The sequence below is a fragment of the Eucyclogobius newberryi genome, unplaced genomic scaffold (genome assembly GCF_026437365.1).
Source record: "Eucyclogobius newberryi isolate DKJ021-1_F unplaced genomic scaffold, fEucNew1.0.hap1 SCAF_115, whole genome shotgun sequence".
Classification (NCBI taxonomy): domain Eukaryota; kingdom Metazoa; phylum Chordata; class Actinopteri; order Gobiiformes; family Gobiidae; genus Eucyclogobius; species Eucyclogobius newberryi.
Window position 1 is genome coordinate 255686 of NW_027315741.1, and position 22061 is coordinate 277746.

The 22061-nt window shown below is 41.2% G+C and overlaps 1 protein-coding gene across 1 annotated transcript in view; it reads left to right on the plus strand.

Moving 5' to 3' along the window:
- Positions 1-1709: 1709 nt before the first annotated feature.
- Positions 1710-22061, plus strand: part of LOC140355567 (dual specificity testis-specific protein kinase 2-like) — a gene marked incomplete at its 3' end in the record, with an annotated part of 37319 nt that continues 16967 nt past the window's right edge. Inside the window, exons 1-4 of the mRNA XM_072440206.1 lie at positions 1710-2001; positions 2700-2819; positions 11152-11273; positions 21791-21839. Of these exons, the coding sequence (XP_072296307.1) occupies positions 1891-2001; positions 2700-2819; positions 11152-11273; positions 21791-21839 (402 nt within the window). The remainder of the gene's footprint in view (positions 2002-2699; positions 2820-11151; positions 11274-21790; positions 21840-22061) is intronic.

Sequence of the window (22061 nt, forward strand, 5' to 3'; positions counted from 1 at the left end):
TGTCCAAGTAATATTTTTAAAAAAAAAGCAATAATATTTTTTTTTGCCCTCATCTGTCTGCACGTGTATCCTTAATACATATGACGTGAAATCAATTAAACAATAGATTCAATAGCCTATATTTGACAGAAAAGTTATATTTTATTTGATATTTAATTTTTGGTATTTATTTTTTTCACACCAATGATGCCGGCCCTCCGCTACTTGCCTGGATTCAAATATGGCCCTCGGAGGAAAATAATTGCCCACCCCTGTTGTAGAGTAAAGGAGTTACTTTAGATGTTGAGGGCAAAAAACGGTTATCTACAACATGATTTAATGGTAAAAACTAACAGATATATACAGTATTTACCGTAAAAAATGCATAATGGAGAAGAAAAAAACATATAAATTGCACTGGAGTATGAAATGCGGTTGCAAGGGTGAAAATAACAAATAATATCATATATAAGTCACTCTGGAATATAAGTATATAAGTATAAATATAAATATAAGTCGCACCTATGAACCAAAACTATGAAAAAAGGTGCGACTTATAGTCCAAAAAATACGGTATTTGTGAAAGTTCCAGAAGCAAGATTACTGGGCATTTCAGTTCAATCTTTGCTTCAAAGAAAACAAAATCATGTTTCTTCTTGTTTGTGTCGTGTTTTGTCACTTTATCGTTCAGACACTGCTGGGTACTATCGTGACCTCTGATTGTAACTATCGTGACCTCCGATTGTAACTATCGCGACAATGGTGACCTCCGATTGTAACTATCGTGACTATCGTGACCTCCGATTGTAACTATCGTGACTATCGCGACCTCCGATTGCAACTATCGCGACCTCCGATTGCAACTATCGCGACCTCCGATTGCAACTATCGTGACCTCAGATTGTAACTATCGCGACCTCAGATTGTAACTATCGTGACTATCGTGACCTCGGATTGTAACTATCGTGACTATCGTGACCTCAGATTGCAACTATCGTGACTATTGTGACCTCTGATTGCAACTATCGTGACTATCGTGACCTCTGATTGTAACTATCGTGACCTGATTGTAACTATCGTGACCTCTATCGTGACCTCTGGTTGTAACTATCGTGACCTCTATCGTGACCTCTGGTTGTAACTATCGTCACCTCTATCGTGACCTCTGATTGGAACTATCGTGACCTCTGATTGTAACTATCGTGACCTCTATCGTGACCTCAGATTGTAACTATCGTGACTATCGTGACCTCGGATTGTAACTATCGTGACTATCGTGACCTCAGATTGTAACTATCGTGACTATTGTGACCTCTGATTGCAACTATCGTGACTATCGTGACCTCTGATTGTAACTATCGTGACCTGATTGTAACTATCGTGACCTCTATCGTGACCTCTGGTTGTAACTATCGTGACCTCTATCGTGACCTCTGGTTGTAACTATCGTCACCTCTATCGTGACCTCTGATTGGAACTATCGTGACCTCTGATTGTAACTATCGTGACCTCTATCGTGACCTCTGATTGTAACTATCGTGACCTCTGATTGTAACTATCGTGACCTCTATCGTGACCTCTGATTGTAACTATCGTGACCTCTGATTGTAACTATCGTGACCTCTATCGTGACCTCTGATTGGAATTATCGTGACCTCTGATCGTAACTCGTTTGACATTTGACTCTAATCTCCTCTTTCTCGCTTCAGGTTTTCAAAAGCACAAACTCTCTGGACCACGTAAGCTCTTCAGCGTCCCGTCGAAATGCTCAGAAGAACCGCCCCGCGCCAGGACCCCACCCGCCGAACCCCGGTCACCCCTGCGGTCCGGACGCCGTGAACCCCCGAGGTCACGTGACCCTCGGGCCCTTGTCATGTGGCTTCATCGCGGTGGGATCAACAGCCAAACGACATGGACCGCAACAAACGCAACTCCATCGCCGCCTTCCCCACGCGCCCGGAGGCGGACGACGGGCAGGCACTCGCCGGTTGGGCCCCGGGGAACTTGAGCGCGGCGCCACAGGTCCGTTACGGGTGCCGGGCGCGGGTATCGGGTATCGGGGCGTTGTGTCGTGGCGTCGATCTAGTTTTGGGATATTGTTTCATCGTGGTTCAGGGCGTTTGATGTCCTCTCCCACTTCTCCCGACCGTCGATAGAATACGTGGGAAAAGGGCAAGTTAATCGTTTAATTTGAATTGAAGTGACGTGACGCACTCGTTGCTGCTGCCATCTTGTGGACGAAAGCTGCATGCTCACTGTGGGCTGTGCCAAGGAAAAGTCTCAAAACAAAGGATTCTTTCTCTTCTGTCACGCCCCCAAAGATCCCGTTTGTCCAGAAAAGTGTGACTGTGGTCAGGAGGGACCGTCACTCCAGACTGAGGCGGAGCTGTTTGTTTCAGGTCGTTCGCAACTAATGCTAGTGGCCATGCTAATAAACGTTATCTTACACGTAGTTTTATTGAGTGTCATTTCCAACAATCCGGGTGTTATAGTTTAGGATCAGACACAAAGTCCGTGCTCTTGAAAGCTTTGAGGGCGTGTCCGGGGGAGAGGGCGTGTCTGGTGCAGAGGGCGTGTCCGGTGCAGAGGGCGTGTCCGGTGCAGAGGGCGTGTCCGGTGCAGAGGGCGTGTCCGGTGCAGAGGGCGTGTCCGGTGCAGTTGGAGCGCGCTGGCGACTCTGGACGTGGCGAGGAACTGACGCTAGCGTGATGTGGTTGCAGGCGGGGCGGGTGTGGCCGTCCTCGTACAGAGCCCTTATCAGCGCCTTCTCGTGCCTCACCCGACTCGACGACTTCAGCTCCGAGTGGATCGGCTCCGGCTTCTTCTCCGACGTTTACAAGGTACGCCGTCTCCTTCATCTCCCGTTTTGTGCCGCCGTAAAGCGCTAACGATCATCGGTTAGCGAGCAAAAAACGTCCGCGGAACCAGAGGAAACTGTCAGTAGTTTGCTCGAGATGTTCCGCAGTATGGCATTAGACGTTTATGCAATTACAGTTGTTTTAAATGCAGGAAGTACCTTTTTAAAAACATGCATTCCTACTGTGAGCTCCCTCGCCTCTCCACAGAGCTGACTACCGTATTTTTTGGACTATAAGTGGCACCGGAGTATAAGTGGCACCGGAGTATAAGTGGCACCGGAGTATAAGTGGCACCGGAGTATAAGTGGCACCGGAGTATAAGTGGCACCGGAGTATAAGTGGCACCGGAGTATAAGTGGCACCGGAGTATAAGTGGCACCGGAGTATAAGTGGCACCGGAGTATAAGTGGCACCGGAGTATAAGTGGCACCGGAGTATAAGTGGCACCGGCCAAAAAATAGAAAAGAAATAAAACATATATAAGTCGCACTGGAGTATAAAATGCGGTTGCAAGTGTGAAAATAACAAATAATATCACATATAAGTCTCTCCGTATAAGTATAAATATATAAGTATAAATATAAGTATAAGTCGCATCTCGGCCAAAACTATGAAAAAAGGTGCAACTTATAGTCCGGAAAATACGGTAGTAGCTTGGCTTGGTGGCGTGAGCTGCTTGTCTTTATGCAGTTGTGTATGTTTAATGCTATATTAGGGAACATTAGAGGCAAAACAGTAACGCACATAGTAGTCAAACAGTTATTTCTACTGTACATTCAGATTAAATAAAGATTCTAGTTAGAGATTATTTACAAATAAACTTTAGTTAAATAGTTTATTCTCTCTTTGACATTTTGCTTCATTGATGCCGCTGCGTTTGTTCAAAAACGTCTTTTGTCTTGTGTTTTTAAGTCATCCAAGTAACGATGAACGATTGTTGAAATGATCGAGTCGCTGTTATTTTGATGACTTGTCGGTCGTCCTGCAGGCGGTCGGGGGAACTGCAGCAGCAAAGCAGATTTTAAATGTGACAACAATCTATCCTCTGTTTACAGTCAAGTTCTTTTATTTCTCGGACGACTCGACTCGTTCGACCTTTATCCGTAAATGACCCTGAGGACGTTTATTTACTTGGAACGAGTGGCTTTGTTTTGTAAATTGAATCGAGACGTTACTTTGACCTTTTAACTCTTTCTCTGCCAGAAACGCATATTCAACCATCGCAGGGACTGACAAAGACGTTCAATAAGGTGATTTTCCGTATTTTCCGGAGTATAAGTTGCTACAGCCAAAAAATGCATAATAGAGAAGAAAAAAACATATATAAGTCGCATTTGGGGGGAAATGTATTTGATAAAATTCAAGACCAAGAACAGACATTTCATAAATGCAGTTTAAAATAATAACAGATGAGAGAACATGGTGAATAGGTGTACGTATGCTAACGCTAACACCTTCAGCTACATGACGTATGCTAACGCTAACACCTTCAGCTACATGACGTATGCTAACGCTAACACCTTCAGCTACATGAGGCACAGACAGAACTGTGGTAAGTGTCTGGTATGTTAACGTAACATATGAACAGTTATTCAGATAACTATAGCATAAAGAACATGCTAACAAGTTTACCAAAGCATCAGTTTTACCCCAAATCACTAAATCCATTGAATTCTTCTTCCTCTGTGTCACTTCTAAACAACTCCACAAACTCCAGAGGAAGAGGAAGTGCAGATTCTTCTTCTGCGTCGCTTAGAGCCTAGAGCGCCCTCTTGCGGTGTGAAAATAACAAACAAAATGATATAATAATGTGTTAATAATATCACATATAAGTCGCTCTGGAGTATAGGTCGCACCCCGGCCAAAACTATGAAAAAAGGTGCGAATTATAGTCTGAAAAATACAGTAATTCTGCTTTAAAACAACAACAATGCACCTCAAATATCCTGGGCCACAACAGTTTGACTCTACAATGTTAGTTTAGCGCCACAAACTCCCATAGAATCATGAGTCAACTTTAGAAAGCGGATCTGAAAGTTTGATATTGATTGTTATTTCATATTATTTGACAAACGTAACGAGTGACACGTCCCTGCTTTATCGTTTCCATTCCGTCTCCATCCTCAGCGATCCGTTTTCATTCGCACGAGCTCGTCAAATTGCCGTTGCCGGAATACGTCTGTGTGTCTACGTGACAGAAAACATGACGACAAACTTTCTGACTGAAAATAAAGAGGAAGTTCTCGTGCTGAAGTTCCTCTTTTCAGGAAGTAACGGCGGTATTATTTCCCATGGCGACAGTGTTGTGTGTGTGAGTGAGATGGAGGTCAAAGAGCGCCCCCTTCTGAGCGTCTGTGGCAGTTTGGGGTCAAGTGCTTTTCAAAGGGGTTTATTAATCCCGCCCTCCACGGACAGGGATCGCTTTGTCCAATCTCTGATCTGTCCGACGTTAAAGACACTTCCAGGAATTTATGCATAATTTACACAAAGAAACAACTTTTTTGACGCTCTAAACATTAATTTAACAAAAGAAAGTCGCTCTAATTATTTTTATTTGTCAAAAATAAAAATAAAAGTGACATTAGATGAGTTTTGGCCCAGTGTTTGCTGGTCATTTCCCAGTGTGATCATCAATTACAAACAGGAAGTTTTTTTTTAATTCAAAATATATTTATCTTTACTGCATTTTGGTATAACGAGTCATCCGAGAGGCACTTTAAAGGAACTGATTTAAATACAAACAAAAATATCATGTCATTTGTTCCATTTAAGTTTCGGTTAGCATTAGCTTCGAGACACTTCACACCTACTTTTACGTACACAGACTTATCCTCTGAAGTATTTACATTGTACGTGAACCTTTTTGATATGTCGTCTGTGATTATCCACCTGTGACTGTTCACTATGTCATCATGAACTATTGATTACTTTATTAAAACCCCGTACTTATAATTAGCAGACGTTTGAGTGGAGCTAGCGGCGCGGTGTTGTGCAAAGAGACCATTGAAACAAACCAAGTGCTATTCTCCTTCAGGACTTGTTTCAGGACTTGTTGTGAGCTCTTTAAACGTGTGTGGGGGTTGTGTGTGTGTGTGTGTGTGTGTATGGGGGTTGTGTGTGTGTGTGGAGTTGGGGGGGTTGACGCTTGATTCGGGGTGTTGTGGGGGAGGAGAGTCCATCTGTTATTACTGCCCCCCTCGTCCCGCCTCATCAGAGGAGACGGACGAGACCCTCTGAAGCTTTGAACTTGAACCGAGCCATTATCTGCACCAAAGAGGAAGAGAGAAGAGAGGAAGTATTGTGTCAAACGTGATCCGAACCAGGGCAGTGTATAACGCGCCTCATTGTAGCAGCAAAAAGGAGGAAAATGTGTTTTTGATTTGAAGGAAAACAATATAAAGGACAAATATTATGCATTATTTGTGTTTCCAGCCTTTAAACGTGCTCTCGGTGCTTTTACTTTGGCATCTCACGTTTATATAACTAAAATAAAGTTCTTTATAAACAAAACAAAATTAACATCTGTATTTCTGCTGTTTCCCACGGCACTAACTGAATTTCTGCGTCATCTACTTTCTGCAGAGTGAATTACACAGTTTGATAATGAACAGCTGGAAGATTTTGTTGGAGAGAGAAATGCACAGAATGAGTCTGGAGATGATTTATGGACTTAAAAACAGTGTTTAGGGGTTTCTGCTACTCCAGGTATGTAGAAAAAGATTCAGTTGTAGTCGTCTGGACACGGTTTTTAGAAAAGCAAAACGGTTCTAAAAACGGTGTCCAGATGAATACAACTGAATCTTTATCTACTTTGGAACACTCCTGGATAAAGTAGGGAACACACTGTTAGAACAGGGTTAAAAAAAATCCATTTAGCCTAATATGTGTCCTTTTAAAGGTCTTATATTTGATGCTAAATTGTTGGAATGTTTAGTACCGTATTATCAAGACTAAGTCGCACTGAAGTATAAGTCGCACCAGCCAAAAAATGCATAATAGAGAAGAAAAAAACATATATAAGTCGCACTGGAGTATGAAATGCTGTTGCAAGTGTGAAAATAACAAATAATATCACATAAGTCGCTCCGGAGTATAAGTATAAGTATTATATAAGTATAAATATAAGTGTAAGTCACAACCCGGCCAAAACTATGAAAAAAAGTGTGACGTAATACGGTAACGTAATGTCGTTTCAAGTGTACATGGAGTCGTTTTCTTTCCTTCACACATGTTCTAGTTGTCCTCCACATTTAGTCTGCTCTTGGACACACCTTTTATTACGGTCATATTTTCAGCCATGTTAGTTCATAAATGTCTCGTCGTGATCTCATCCCCGTGACCATCGGCTTTTTCGTGACGTTGTCTGATTGTGATTCTGTGCTGTTCTTAAACTCGAGTGATAAGATTTAACTCTCACAAGAACCAAATTATGTGTTCACCTCTTCAAAAGCACCATCAAGTTTCAGGAAATGTGATAAAAACTTTTATTTTTATCTGAATCTCAGACAATCCTGATACAAAAAAACGATCAAACCAACTTTAATACCAATAAGTATAGGTTTTTGTGTTCATTTTAACATCTCAGAAACTGGTAAAGGAGTCATAATTAAAGGTGTAACTTTTCTTGCGCTAAAATGCCTCAAAAACCGTGCATTCTTACTGTGAGCGGTGTCGCCTCTCCACAGATCTGACCCATAACTCGCCGCCTGCTCGCCTCCCTGTAGATGGATGTGTTTAATGCCAAACTGTGGACCATTCCAGGCCGGGCCGACTGTAAACAGACTCTAAAACGCTTGCGAAAAGGCGTTTTTATCACAAAAACGACAACATTATCAAATCAAAACGTCAAAAAAGGATAAACTATTTAATATTTCCATCAATAATGCACTTTATCTGTAAATATTTTTTATCTTGAAGCCTTCAGTCGCCATATTTCCACCTTTAGTTGGTAAAGCTGTACAATAGAAATAACTGTGGGACTAGAATAATCGATAGCTCCGTCAGATTGTCGTGGTCATTATTACACATTCTTAAGATTCTTCCGGCGTTAATGAGTCGTTGTGTCTCCTTCCTGTTTTAAATCAATGCCGCACGCTCGCTCCCCGTCTTTTGTATAACGATTACAAACGCTGGAAGTCGATCAGACGTGTCGAGATCCCGAGACAGTATCCGATGGATGAATGAGCCTTTGTCTGAAGCCGCCGCTGAAACCAAGTATGAAATTCCTTTTGTGCCGAGTTCAAGCTCGTCCGCCGCCGTCTCGGGATCCCGACGCGTCCGATCGACTTTCAGCGTTTGTTATGGTTACGGGAAAAGCGCCGCGGGGGGAAAAGAAACACTCGTAGAAGTCGTGCGGTTGGCGAACGTCCACGGCAAACGGCAAAATGTCTGGTCGTGTTCTGCATGAAACTAAGACGTTTTCTGAAAGGTTCGAGTCGCATTAGAGACGATCGCTCGTTATTCCGAAAGTTGATGAAGGTTTGATCCTCACTTCTGTTGCTTGACACTGCTGCCGTGCTCATGGGCAAGACACTACACCGAGAACTTCACCTTAAAACGTTTGAATGATGCCATTTCCAAGCTTCTATAGTCCGTTGTAAGCATTGGACGTTATATTAATTGATTTTATTTGTGCTGTGTTTTAGTAAAAGTGCAAGAAACTACTCGAGTGAGAGTACAAAGTATTTAGGGAAGATAATAACTGTCTGAACGAAAGAGTTGGTTGTTTATTTGAAGCTGATTTACTGTAATGCAAAGGACAAAACCTCAGTTAAAGGATGCACAAAATCACGTAATTGAGAAAAACCGAGATCGTGTCACAACAAACCTTTTCTTTAGTAATAGACCGTCACTTCAAACGACTAAACACGACTCGAGGAGGAGTAAAAGTATTGCGTTTGAAAACTACTCCAAGAACGAGTACAATTTCCTCTTCGGACAGTTGCATCTTGCACTTGACGTGATGTTTCCAGGAAGCGGCTGCAGGTTCATAAATGAGTCATCAGTGAGTTTTTGTCTCCGTGGTTTTCACACGTTTACAATTCAAGCCCAGCCACAAAACTACTTCTAATTCTGTGTCACTGATTTAGAGTTTAGAGCGAGCTTTGCACCACTAACTCGACTGCACAGAGAGGGAGAGCTCCATGTTCTGGGGTTGTAAAGTGCTGTTCCTCTCACTGCTGTTGTACATGTACAGGGCTAACTGTCAGTCAAAGATGAAGATCGCCTGAACAGTGTTGTAAAGATTGTAGGTGTGCAGATGCTCCAGGAGGCCACATGTATCGTTGGTCTATGGTGTAAACCTTTTGTCAACACTGTGGGGAAACTGCTCACAGAGAAAAGCTTGTACTAGAACCTTCCGTGTCTAAACGTCCACATGCAGCTGTGCACGGGTCATAATCCTGTAATGAACACTTTACAATTTAATCAAATCTATTGGTTTCACATTTTATTCTTGTGATGAGGGAAGTGGCCGTTGTCTGTTTCAGGCTCTGTGAAGCCATGAGGTGGAAAATGTGACGTGCAATAACAAGGAATCGATTGTTTTCTGTGCACTCTGACCCCATTTTACCTCTGTGTCTGTTTCTCTTTCACAGTGTTTTAGTTCCTATTGTTATTATCATTTTATTTTATTTATCAATAATAATAATAAATATAGCCGCAAGCGGCAATGATCGGCCCTCGCCACGCTGCCGCCACGCCGCAAGAGGAGGGGGCGCTAACGCGCCCCAATGGTCCTTTTATTACGCCTACTGCTGAATCTGTGACGCTGTCACATCTTCTCCCCTTTGTTTTACCATCAAAAAGCAATTTTATTTTGAATTCTTGGCAAAATGTGCGGCTTTGCCTCACAAACACTGTGACTTTTTGAATAAAAATGTGGATAACTTTTGATGGTCCACCCCTGAAGATGAGTCTCACCAAATTTCAGGTTAATTGGGCTGACGCCCTGAGGGGGAGGAGTTTGTGAAAGTCTAAAGTGTAAACATGTTCTGGCGATTTCCCCATTGGAATAACGTGGGAGGTTTTGGTCATCGCTATGGCAACGCCATAACAATTATGACATGGGTCTCATTGACTTTTTTGATGGGGGTTCTAAAATTGAGTTGTGTGTCAAATTTCATATAATTTCGCAAAACTAAACATTTAACCTCCATATAAAATCTGTAGGGGGCGCTGTGGCGCCAAATGGATTTATTTCACTTCAAGCAGGTTTAGGGCAAAGAGTTTAACAACTGTTTCTAATTTGACGCAATTCGGACTTTATCTGCGCAAACGGCAGAAATGTTAAATTTGGGAGATTTCTGAAATTCTAGCTAAATTCTAGACCGTGACAGGTATCAATGTAATTTGAATAACTTTTGATGTCCCACTTCTCAGTAGCATTTTCACCAAATTTCAGCTTTTTAGAGCCAACGCCCTGGGAGGAGTTCGTAAAAGTACGACGTTTGGAAAAACTCCAGAGTCATGCTTAGCCATTTTTGAACCAATATGGCCGACATTTGTTTGGGCGGACGGCGTTGTCGTAGTAATATTTTTTACTTCTCTTGTCACCATCTACCTCTGCGCCAAATTTCATGATTCTACGGTCAGATTTTTTTGGGGTCATTTCCCATCTCTCAATGCATTTTTGGTACATTTGGGGGCGCTGACGCGCCAATTTTTTTAATTTATTTTTTTGTGACTTTTCGTCAATGTTCACTTTCCCAATGTAAAGTGCTCGTTTAGTGCGCACTTTTGCACGGGCTTCGCCCGTTTACAACGGTAATGTTCCATTTTCCTACTACTAATTAGTATGCACGGGGCGTGCATGAGTGAACAAGTGCGTTAGTGAGTGTTTGGAAGTGGGCGAGCGCTTCGCGCTCGATTTCGTGCGCACTATGTGCGCACTTTCGCAGCCGTGCTTCGCACGGCCTTACGGGACTAATAGGCCTCTCGCCAGCTTGTGGCGCTCGGGCCTGATAGTGATAGTGATAGTGAAAGTGATAGTAATAGTAGTAATAATAAATAATAAATAATAAATAATAAATAATAAATAATAAATAATAATAATAGTAATAGTAATAATAATAATAGTAGTAATAATAATAATAATGCATTTGGGTGTTTCTTTTGACTCTCAAAGACACTGAACATTGCAGTATGTATTTGCTTCACAGCTGCTCTTAGTGTGGACTGACAGGAATGAAAGAAGTTAATTTGGGAAAAATAAAGTGTTTTTAAGTAATGGGGTTTTACTAATCATAAATCTATACTTTTTGTCAGCATTTTTAAAAGTTGTACATTTAGTAGATTGAAATGTTGTGTGTTTCAGGTGCGTCATCGAGCCTCAGATAAAGTCATGGCTCTGAAGATGAACAAACTGAGCAGTAACAGAGCCAACATGCTGCGGGAGGTGCAGCTCATGAACCGCCTGTCCCACCCCTGCATCCTCAGGTCAGTTTACCCCTGCATCCTCAGGTCAGTTTACCCCTGCATCCTCAGGTCAGTTTACCCCTGCATCCTCTGGTCAGTTTGCATCCTCAGGTCAGTTTACCCCTGCATCCTCAGGTCAGTTTACCCCTGCATCCTCAGGTCAGTTTACCCCTGCATCCTCTGGTCAGTTTGCATCCTCAGGTCAGTTTACCCCTGCATCCTCTGGTCAGTTTACCCCTGCATCCTCTGGTCAGTTTACCCCTGCATCCTCAGGTCAGTTTGCCCCTGCATCCTCAGGTCAGTTTGCCCCTGCATCCTCAGGTCAGTTTACCCCTGCATCCTCAGGTCAGTTTGCATCCTCAGGTCAGTTTACCCCTGTATCCTCTGGTCAGTTTGCCCCTGCATCCTCTGGTCAGTTTACCCCTGCATCCTCAGGTCAGTTTGCCCCTGCATCCTCAGGTCAGTTTACCCCTGCATCCTCAGGTCAGTTTGCCCCTGCATCCTCTGGTCAGTTTACCCCTGCATCCTCAGGTCAGTTTGCCCCTGCATCCTCAGGTCAGTTTACCCCTGCATCCTCAGGTCAGTTTGCATCCTCAGGTCAGTTTACCCCTGCATCCTCTGGTCAGTTTACCCCTGCATCCTCAGGTCAGTTTGCATCCTCTGGTCAGTTTACCCCTGCATCCTCTGGTCAGTTTGCCCCTGCATCCTCTGGTCAGTTTACCCCTGCATCCTCAGGTCAGTTTGCCCCTGCATCCTCAGGTCAGTTTACCCCTGCATCCTCAGGTCAGTTTACCCCTGCATCCTCAGGTCAGTTTGCCCCTGCATCCTCAGGTCAGTTTACCCCTGCATCCTCAGGTCAGTTTACCCCTGCATCCTCAGGTCAGTTTACCCCTGCATCCTCAGGTCAGAGCATTTACCCCCGTATCCTGCAGTAAAAGTAAAAGAATGTGGGATTACAGACGTCCAGCGATCACTAAAGTACAACAAAACGTAAAACCTTCAAAGTGCAGTTTTAATCCTCATTATTTACGCTCGTTATGTGTCTGTTCATAATCGGGGGCTTTCTGAAGGTGGCAGTAATGACTTGGCGACGCTTTGTTTCCATAAAACGACAATCGGATTAACACCAGAGCTTTAGATCTCGATGTAGGTTACTTGTGTAGCGCTAAAGTAGGCGAGTATCTGTTTGAAGATTGTTTCAGTAAACGAGGAAAACTCTTACAGTAAAACGGAACATGAAACACTTTTTTTTTTTTTTTTTTTTTGCATTTGTGATTAGTACTTAGAAGGTCAGGGCTGTGTGGAACGCTACCGCCATCTTGTGGACGAAAGCCGCATGCTCACTGTGGGCTGTGCCGACGAAAAGTATCGAAAACAAAGGATTCTTTCTCTTCGGCCACGCCCCCAAAGACCCCGTTTGTCCAGAAATGTGTGACTGTGGTCAGGAGGGACCAGTGGACTTACAGAGGTCACTCCAGACCGAGGATGAGCCGTTTGTTTCAGGTCTTTAGCAGCTGGCTAACGCTAGTGGCTATGTTAATAAACGTTAGCCTACTCGCAGACAGTTTTAACAAAGGCCGTGCGCTTGAATTCTTCGAGGGTGTGTCCGGCGCAGGGGGTTTGTGGTCGAGGAAGAGCTGATGGACACGTCCCGGATACAAGTGGACGTAGCAGAGTCGTTAGCCGCCGCGGTCCCGAGCACGTCTACGGCGTCTCTGTGTCCACTTCTATGTACGGTCTCGGGTCTTCGCTGGAGGACTTTATCTGTTGTGCGTGGTTTGGATCGATGGGGGCGACCGGAGGAAAACCCCCATAAACGTGGCCAGCAGAAGTGCTAACCGGCTACTAACCATCACCGTCCCGAGTTTACGCGCCAGGTCATGTGAGGGGACCCGTTGCCAGATCACACTGAGATTCCTGCGTCCGTCAGACCGAACCCACTTGGTCTTTTTACAATGGCGTCTTTGTTTGGCCTCCGTGTTTCTCCGTAAACGAGCGAGCGGCACTGAGGAGCGCATTGTCCAGCCCAGGTCCAAACACGACCCACCGCGCTGACCTTTGCCCCGCCTCTCACAAGCGCAAGTCCCTCATTTGGTTAGACAAATGTTGGCCGCTCTGGTTTTGGCCCGCTGCGAAAACGATGCAGCGAGCGAGACGTTGGGAAGACATTTCTTCATAAATATCATAAACTTTGTGTCCTCAGATATGAAGGGAATGTGTTAAAAATGTGTTTATTCACAAATGTGTGTTTCGGTTCACTTTTCCCATTACAATAGTGATTAGTGATCTTACTAGTCTAAACTTAAAACCTAAACGTGACTATAAACTAATCTAAACTCACGTCTAAACTAAAACATAAACCTAAACTTAAACTGAAGCTTAAACTTAACTATAAACTGAGCTAAACCTAAACTAAAACCTAAACTTAACTATAATCTAATCAACATTTAAATCTAAAATAAAACCTGTCTATACGTGTCTATAAACTAAGCTAAACCTAAAATAAAAACTAAGCTTAACTTTAAATTAAACTTTAAACTATAAATTTTACTAAACTTGACTATAAACTGGGTTAGGGTTTTAATTTAAACCTGAACTAAAACTTAAACTTAACTATAAACTAATACAAATTTAAACCAAAAATCAAACCTAAACTTGACTATAATCTAATCACAATTTTAATCTAAACTAAAACTTAAACTTGACTATAAACTTAAACAAACTTAAATTAAACAATATAAATGTTAAACTTAACGAAACTTTAAACTAAACTTAACTAAACTTTAAACTAAACTTTAAACTAAACTTTAAACTAAACTTTAATCTAAACTTTAATCTAAACTTTAAACTAAACTTTAAACTAAACTTTAATCTAAACTTTAAACTAAACTTTAAACTAAACTTTAAACTAAACAACTTTAAACTAAACAACTTTAAACTAAACTTTAATCTAAACTTTAAACTAAACTTTAAACTAAACTTTAAACTAAACTTTAAACTAAACTTTAAACTAAACTTTAAACTAAACTTTAAACTAAACTTTAAACTAAACTTTAAACTAAACTTTAAACTTTAAACTAAACTTTAAACTTTAAACTAAACTTTAAACTAAACTTTAAACTAAACTTTAAATTTTAATCTAAACTTTAAACTAAACTTTAAACTAAACTTTAAACTAAACTTTAAACTAAACTTTAAACTAAACTTTAAACTAAACTTTAAACTAAACTTTAAACTAAACTTTAAACTAAACTTTAAACTAAACTTTAAACTTTAAACTAAACTTTAAACTTTAAACTAAACTTTAAACTAAACTTTAAACTAAACTTTAAATTTTAATCTAAACTTTAAACTAAACTTTAAACTAAACTTTAAACTAAACTTTAAACTAAACTTTAAACTAAACTTTAAACTTTAATCTAAACTTTAAACTAAACTTTAAACTAAACTTTAAACTAAACAACTTTAAACTAAACTTTAAACTTTGAACTAAACTTTAAACTAAACTTTAAACTAAACTTTAAACTAAACAACTTTAAACTAAACTTTAAACTAAACTTTAAACTAAACTTTAAATTTTAATCTAAACTTTAAACTAAACTTTAAACTAAACTTTAAACTAAACTTTAAACTTTAATCTAAACTTTAAACTAAACTTTAAACTAAACTTTAAACTAAACAACTTTAAACTAAACAACTTTAAACTAAACAACTTTAAACTAAATTTTAAACTAAACTTTAAACTTTGAACTAAACTTTAAACTAAGCTTTAAACTAAACAACTTTAAACTAAACTTTAAACTAAACTTTAAATTTTAATCTAAACTTTAAACTAAATTTTAAACTAAACTTTAAACTTTGAACTAAACTTTAAACTAAACTTTAAACTAAACAACTTTAAACTAAACTTTAAACTAAACTTTAAATTTTAATCTAAACTTTAAACTAAACTTTAAACTAAACTTTAAACTAAACTTTAAACTAAACAACTTTAAACTAAACTTTAAACTTTACTAAAACCTAAACTGAACTAAAAACTGAGTATTTTTAAAACAAATAAATGGCATAAACATAATAAAAGACAAACTGACAGACTTTAATCATCATTTATCACAGAACAAGTCACAGGTCTGAACTGTCACTCAGAGTCACATGTGTCACTTCGTCTTGTGCCGCTCTGATTCTGACGCTCGTTTCTCGTCTTGATTTCGTACAAACGCAGACGGTTCTTTTGTGCCGCGTTTATTCGGGACAAGAAAACGGAGCCGAAGGAACGCGCTCGAACAGGACGTGGCGTAGAGCTCGGGACGGAGGTCGGAATGTACGTAAAGAGGGGACTTTTATCACCGCGGTTACCTGCAGGATCCTGTCTGATCATGTCAGGAGATTCCTGCCTTTTGCCCTCTGTCTTTGTGAACCTTCATCGCGGACAGAAAATGCATTGTGGGTGTTTTTAAAGAGGAAGACTTCATCCTCGGGGCGTTTACGGGAGTTCGGAGGAGCCGACAGGAGCCGACAGGAGCCGACAGGAGCCGACAGGAGCAGCTCGCTAAAGAAAACACGGCGTTAGAGCGATAAACAAAGAGATTACACTGTCAGATACGCCCACGAGTCCTACAATAATACACGTCAGTCACATGGTGCACTCGGAGACGCTACACGGCAACAACACAGGCAAAGGAAAGGTATAAGACATGAGTTAAAGCGCCCCCTACAGGTCGGACGAATCATTGAACTAAAATGCAGTTAAGATGAATATGTTTTAAATGTCGCTATGAATTTAAATGTTTTCATCGCATTTTTTAGGTTTATAATTTCACTTCCTGTTTGTAATTGATGACATCACACTAGGAAATTACCCAGCAAACACTGGGCCTAATCTCATCTAATGTTACAATTGTTTTATTTCACAAAGTAAAATAAATGAGAGCGACTTTATTTTGTTGAATTCATGTTTAGAGCATCAAAAAAGTTGTTTCTTTTGTGTAAATTCTGCATAAACTTTGACTGGAATGAGTGTCATTTTCTACAGATTTTTCAACCTTTTCTCCACAAATACCTGCTCGATCGGTGTTAAACCATAATTTATATGTACAACAGGTATAAACACACCAAATAAAGTCAAAATGAGACAATTGTAAAAACCTGTAATAGGCACTTTAATGCTAAAGCTAGTGGTGCAGCTGGATATTCAGTTAAAGTCAGTGAAAACCAAAGTAAAAAAAAAACTAAAACAAAGGGAACATGATTATATTTAAGATTTTACCAAACATTTGTGCCTTTTTTTCTTCTCCAATTTGGCCATTTTGGTGACGTTTACAATGTATGTCCTGGTTTGACATGAGTAGCAGAGGGCTATACAGACTATACAAGGGCCAAGATCGTTATAAATTACACCAGTTATAATTTGACAAATAACTACACCTGACAACACCTTTATCCTTTATGTTGTCAAATTTTCGCTGCATTTTTGATAGAATGGCGCTTTCTGATGATATCACAGAGGGATTCTGTTGAACACAGCTCTACTTCCTGTCAACTTTTTATCTTCAAGTTTTCGTCCCAAACTGCAACTCGACTGATGTAAAACTGTGATAATTATTCTCCAAACGAGGTCATAATTAGAAGAACCCGACACATGGATTTTAATCTAGTGTTAATACTGGGAAAAAACATAATCCACCAAACTGGACCGTTTCAGAATATTCATGATTCTTATTAGAACTAGTATGACGTGTTGACATTAAAAACAATATTAAAATGTAAAATATAAAAAAAATATCCTTCGATTGTGTTTTTGTATTCGGTGTTAGTTATTAATTAAGCAAATATTAGTTAGTAATTAAGTATAAAACATTTTTTTAAAAGTTTGAAGATACTGATAATACAATAATACAAAATACTGATAATATCAAAAATCTTGTTTTGAAGATATGCTAAATTTGAATGTTTATGTATTTTATAATGAAAAATATTGCAAAATTAAAACTTTAAGGTGATAAAGTGATATTCGGCACACTTTTTACATTCATTTCACATTTGTCTTACCACATTTTACACATTTCTTCATCATCTGGAAACAACAAAACAACAGAATCAATATCACCCTTTTCACAGTCGTAGAAGTTTGAGAAATGGCTTGAAAGTTTGTATTATAAAATGTTATTTTTGAAAATTGTTTTGAAATTGTTTTTTTAACCCAATAAAACCGATGCCTTTTTGGTTTGAAAAAAATCAGTTTCCACATTCAACTAGATAACGTTGCACAATGTTTCACCATCTAAATATCCTAAATATCCTCCCTGTGGTTTAAAAGCTGTAGTTTGTCAGTTCAGCAGCTCAGATTTCAGTTTTCTCTCGCACCAAACTGAATCTAGATTGTGAAAACTTTAGAAAAAAAATCACAATGTCTTTCTTTCCCCCCTAAATTGTGCTGAGAGTGTGTTTGTGCTTCAAAGAGAAATATGGCTCAATATGTTGACATGTTGTGTGTGTGTGTGTGTGTGTGTGTGTGTTGCAGGTTCATGACGTGTGTGTGTGTGTGTGTGTTGCAGGTTCATGACATGTGTGTGTGTGTTGCAGGTTCATGACATGTTGTGTGTGTGTGTGTTGCAGGTTCATGACGTGTGTGTGTGTTGCAGGTTCATGACATGTTGTGTGTGTGTGTGTTGCAGGTTCATGACGTGTGTGTGTGTGTGTTGCAGGTTCATGACATGTTGTGTGTGTGTTGCAGGTTCATGACGTGTGTTTGTGTGTGTGTGTGTGTGTGTGTGTGTTGCAGGTTCATGACATGTGTGTGTGTGTTGCAGGTTCATGACATGTGTGTGTGTGTGTTGCAGGTTCATGACATGTTGTGTGTGTGTGTGTGTTGCAGGTTCATGACGTGTGTGTGTGTGTTGCAAGTTCATGACATGTGTGTGTGTGTGTTGCAGGTTCATGACATGTTGTGTGTGTGTGTGTGTTGCAGGTTCATGACGTGTGTGTGTGTTGCAGGTTCATGACATGTTGTGTGTGTGTGTTGCAGGTTCATGACATGTTGTGTGTGTGTGTTGCAGGTTCATGACATGTTGTGTGTGTGTGTTGCAGGTTCATGACATGTTGTGTGTGTGTGTGTGTTGCAGGTTCATGACGTGTGTGTGTGTTGCAGGTTCATGACATGTGTGTGTGTGTGTTGCAGGTTCATGACATGTTGTGTGTGTGTGTTGCAGGTTCATGACATGTTGTGTGTGTGTTGCAGGTTCATGACATGTTGTGTGTGTGTTGCAGGTTCATGACATGTTGTGTGTGTGTGTTGCAGGTTCATGACTGTGTGTGTGTGTGTGTTGCAGGTTCATGACATGTTGTGTGTGTGTGTTGCAGGTTCATGACATGTTGTGTGTGTGTTGCAGGTTCATGACATGTTGTGTGTGTGTTGCAGGTTCATGACATGTTGTGTGTGTGTGTTGCAGGTTCATGACTGTGTGTGTGTGTGTGTTGCAGGTTCATGACATGTTGTGTGTGTGTGTTGCAGGTTCATGACATGTTGTGTGTGTGTGTTGCAGGTTCATGACTGTGTGTGTGTGTGTGTTGCAGGTTCATGACATGTTGTGTGTGTGTGTTGCAGGTTCATGACATGTTGTGTGTGTGTTGCAGGTTCATGACATGTTGTGTGTGTGTGTTGCAGGTTCATGACATGTTGTGTGTGTGTTGCAGGTTCATGACATGTTGTGTGTGTGTGTTGCAGGTTCATGACATGTTGTGTGTTTGTTGCAGGTTCATGACGTGTGTGTGTGTGTGTGTGTTGCAGGTTCATGACATGTTGTGTGTGTGTGTGTTGCAGGTTCATGACATGTTGTGTGTGTGTTGCAGGTTCATGACATGTTGTGTGTGTGTGTTGCAGGTTCATGACATGTTGTGTGTGTGTGTTGCAGGTTCATGACTGTGTGTGTGTGTGTGTTGCAGGTTCATGACATGTTGTGTGTGTGTGTTGCAGGTTCATGACATGTTGTGTGTGTGTGTTGCAGGTTCATGACATGTTGTGTGTGTGTTGCAGGTTCATGACATGTTGTGTGTGTGTGTTGCAGGTTCATGACATGTTGTGTGTTTGTTGCAGGTTCATGACGTGTGTGTGTGTGTGTGTTGCAGGTTCATGACATGTTGTGTGTTTGTTGCAGGTTCATGACATGTTGTGTGTGTGTGTTGCAGGTTCATGACATGTTGTGTGTTTGTTGCAGGTTCATGACATGTTGTGTGTGTGTGTTGCAGGTTCATGACATGTTGTGTGTGTGTTGCAGGTTCATGACATGTTGTGTGTGTGTGTGTTGCAGGTTCATGACATGTTGTGTGTGTGTGTTGCAGGTTCATTACATGGTGTGTGTGTGTGTTGCAGGTTCATGACGTGTGTGTGTGTGTGTGTGTTGCAGGTTCATGACATGTTGTGTGTGTGTGTGTTGCAGGTTCATGACGTGTGTGTGTGTGTGTTGCAGGTTCATGACGTGTGTGTGTGTGTTGCAGGTTCATGACATGTTGTGTGTGTGTGTTGCAAGTTCATGACATGTGTGTGTGTGTGTTGCAGGTTCATGACATGTTGTGTGTGTGTGTGTGTTGCAGGTTCATGACGTGTGTGTGTGTGTGTTGCAGGTTCATGACATGTTGTGTGTGTGTGTTGCAGGTTCATGACATGTTGTGTGTGTGTGTGTTGCAGGTTCATGACGTGTGTGTGTGTGTGTGTGTTGCAGGTTCATGACATGTGTGTGTGTGTGTGTGTTGCAGGTTCATGACATGTTGTGTGTGTGTTGCAGGTTCATGACATGTTGTGTGTGTGTTGCAGGTTCATGACATGTTGTGTGTGTGTGTTGCAGGTTCATGACATGTTGTGTGTGTGTGTTGCAGGTTCATGACATGTTGTGTGTGTGTGTTGCAGGTTCATGACATGTTGTGTGTGTGTGTTGCAGGTTCATGACATGTTGTGTGTGTGTTGCAGGTTCATGACATGTTGTGTGTGTGTTGCAGGTTCATGACATGTTGTGTGTGTGTGTTGCAGGTTCATGACATGTTGTGTGTGTGTGTTGCAGGTTCATGACATGTTGTGTGTGTGTGTTGCAGGTTCATGACTGTGTGTGTGTGTGTTGCAGGTTCATGACATGTGTGTGTGTGTGTTGCAGGTTCATGACATGTTGTGTGTGTGTGTTGCAGGTTCATGACATGTGTGTGTGTGTTGCAGGTTCATGACATGTGTGTGTGTGTTGCAGGTTCATGACGTGTGTGTGTGTGTGTGTGTGTGTTGCAGGTTCATGACATGTTGTGTGTGTGTGTGTTGCAGGTTCATGACATGTTGTGTGTGTGTGTTGCAGGTTCATGACATGTTGTGTGTGTGTGTGTTGCAGGTTCATGACGTGTGTGTGTGTGTTGCAGGTTCATGACGTGTTTGTGTGTGTGTGTGTGTGTGTTGCAGGTTCATGACGTGTGTGTGTGTGTTGCAGGTTCATGACATGTTGTGTGTGTGTGTTGCAGGTTCATGACATGTTGTGTGTGTGTGTGTGTTGCAGGTTCATGACATGTTGTGTGTGTGTTGCAGGTTCATGACGTGTGTGTGTGTGTGTGTTGCAGGTTCATGATGTGTGTGTGTGTGTGTGTTGCAGGTTTATGACATGTTGTGTGTGTGTGTTGCAGGTTCATGACATGTTGTGTGTGTGTGTTGCAGGTTCATGACATGTGTGTGTGTGTGTTGCAGGTTCATGATGTGTGTGTGTGTTGCAGGTTCATGACATGTTGTGTGTGTGTGTTGCAGGTTCATGACGTGTGTGTGTGTTGCAGGTTCATGACATGTGTGTGTGTGTGTTGCAGGTTCATGACATGTTGTGTGTGTGTGTTGCAGGTTCATGACATGTTGTGTGTGTGTGTTGCAGGTTCATGACATGTTGTGTGTGTGTGTTGCAGGTTCATGACATGTTGTGTGTGTGTGTGTGTGTGTTGCAGGTTCATGACATGTTGTGTGTGTGTGTTGCAGGTTCATGACATGTTGTGTGTGTGTGTTGCAGGTTCATTACATGTTGTGTGTGTGTGTTGCAGGTTCATGACATGTTGTGTGTGTGTGTGTTGCAGGTTTATGACATGTGTGTGTGTGTTGCAGGTTCATGACATGTTGTGTGTGTGTGTGTTGCAGGTTCATGACATGTGTGTGTGTGTTGCAGGTTCATGACATGTTGTGTGTGTGTGTTGCAGGTTCATGACATGTTGTGTGTGTGTGTTGCAGGTTCATGACATGTTGTGTGTGTGTGTTGCAGGTTCATGACATGTGTGTGTGTGTTGCAGGTTTATGACATGTTGTGTGTGTGTGTTGCAGGTTCATGACATGTTGTGTGTGTGTGTTGCAGGTTCATGACATGTGTGTGTGTGTGTTGCAGGTTTATGACATGTTGTGTGTGTGTGTTGCAGGTTTATGACATGTTGTGTGTGTGTGTTGCAGGTTCATGACATGTTGTGTGTGTGTGTTGCAGGTTCATGACATGTGTGTGTGTGTGTTGCAGGTTCATGACATGTGTGTGTGTGTGTTGCAGGTTCATGGGCGTGTGCATTCACGAGGGGCAGCTTCACGCCCTGATCGAGGTAAGAAAAGACTTGATGTAATTCATGTCTGATTCAAATCAAATGTTGATTTTTGCTGGTGCCAGAGGCTTATTCACAGTTACAAACGCGCTGAAGTCGATTACATTTAGTCTCTATGACGTAAATACTCACGACCGCACGTTACCGCCGCTGCCTTTTTAAGTTTGAAAAATCGAATGAATCTGAAAATTAAGCAAAAACCAAGACTTTTCCACAACTTTA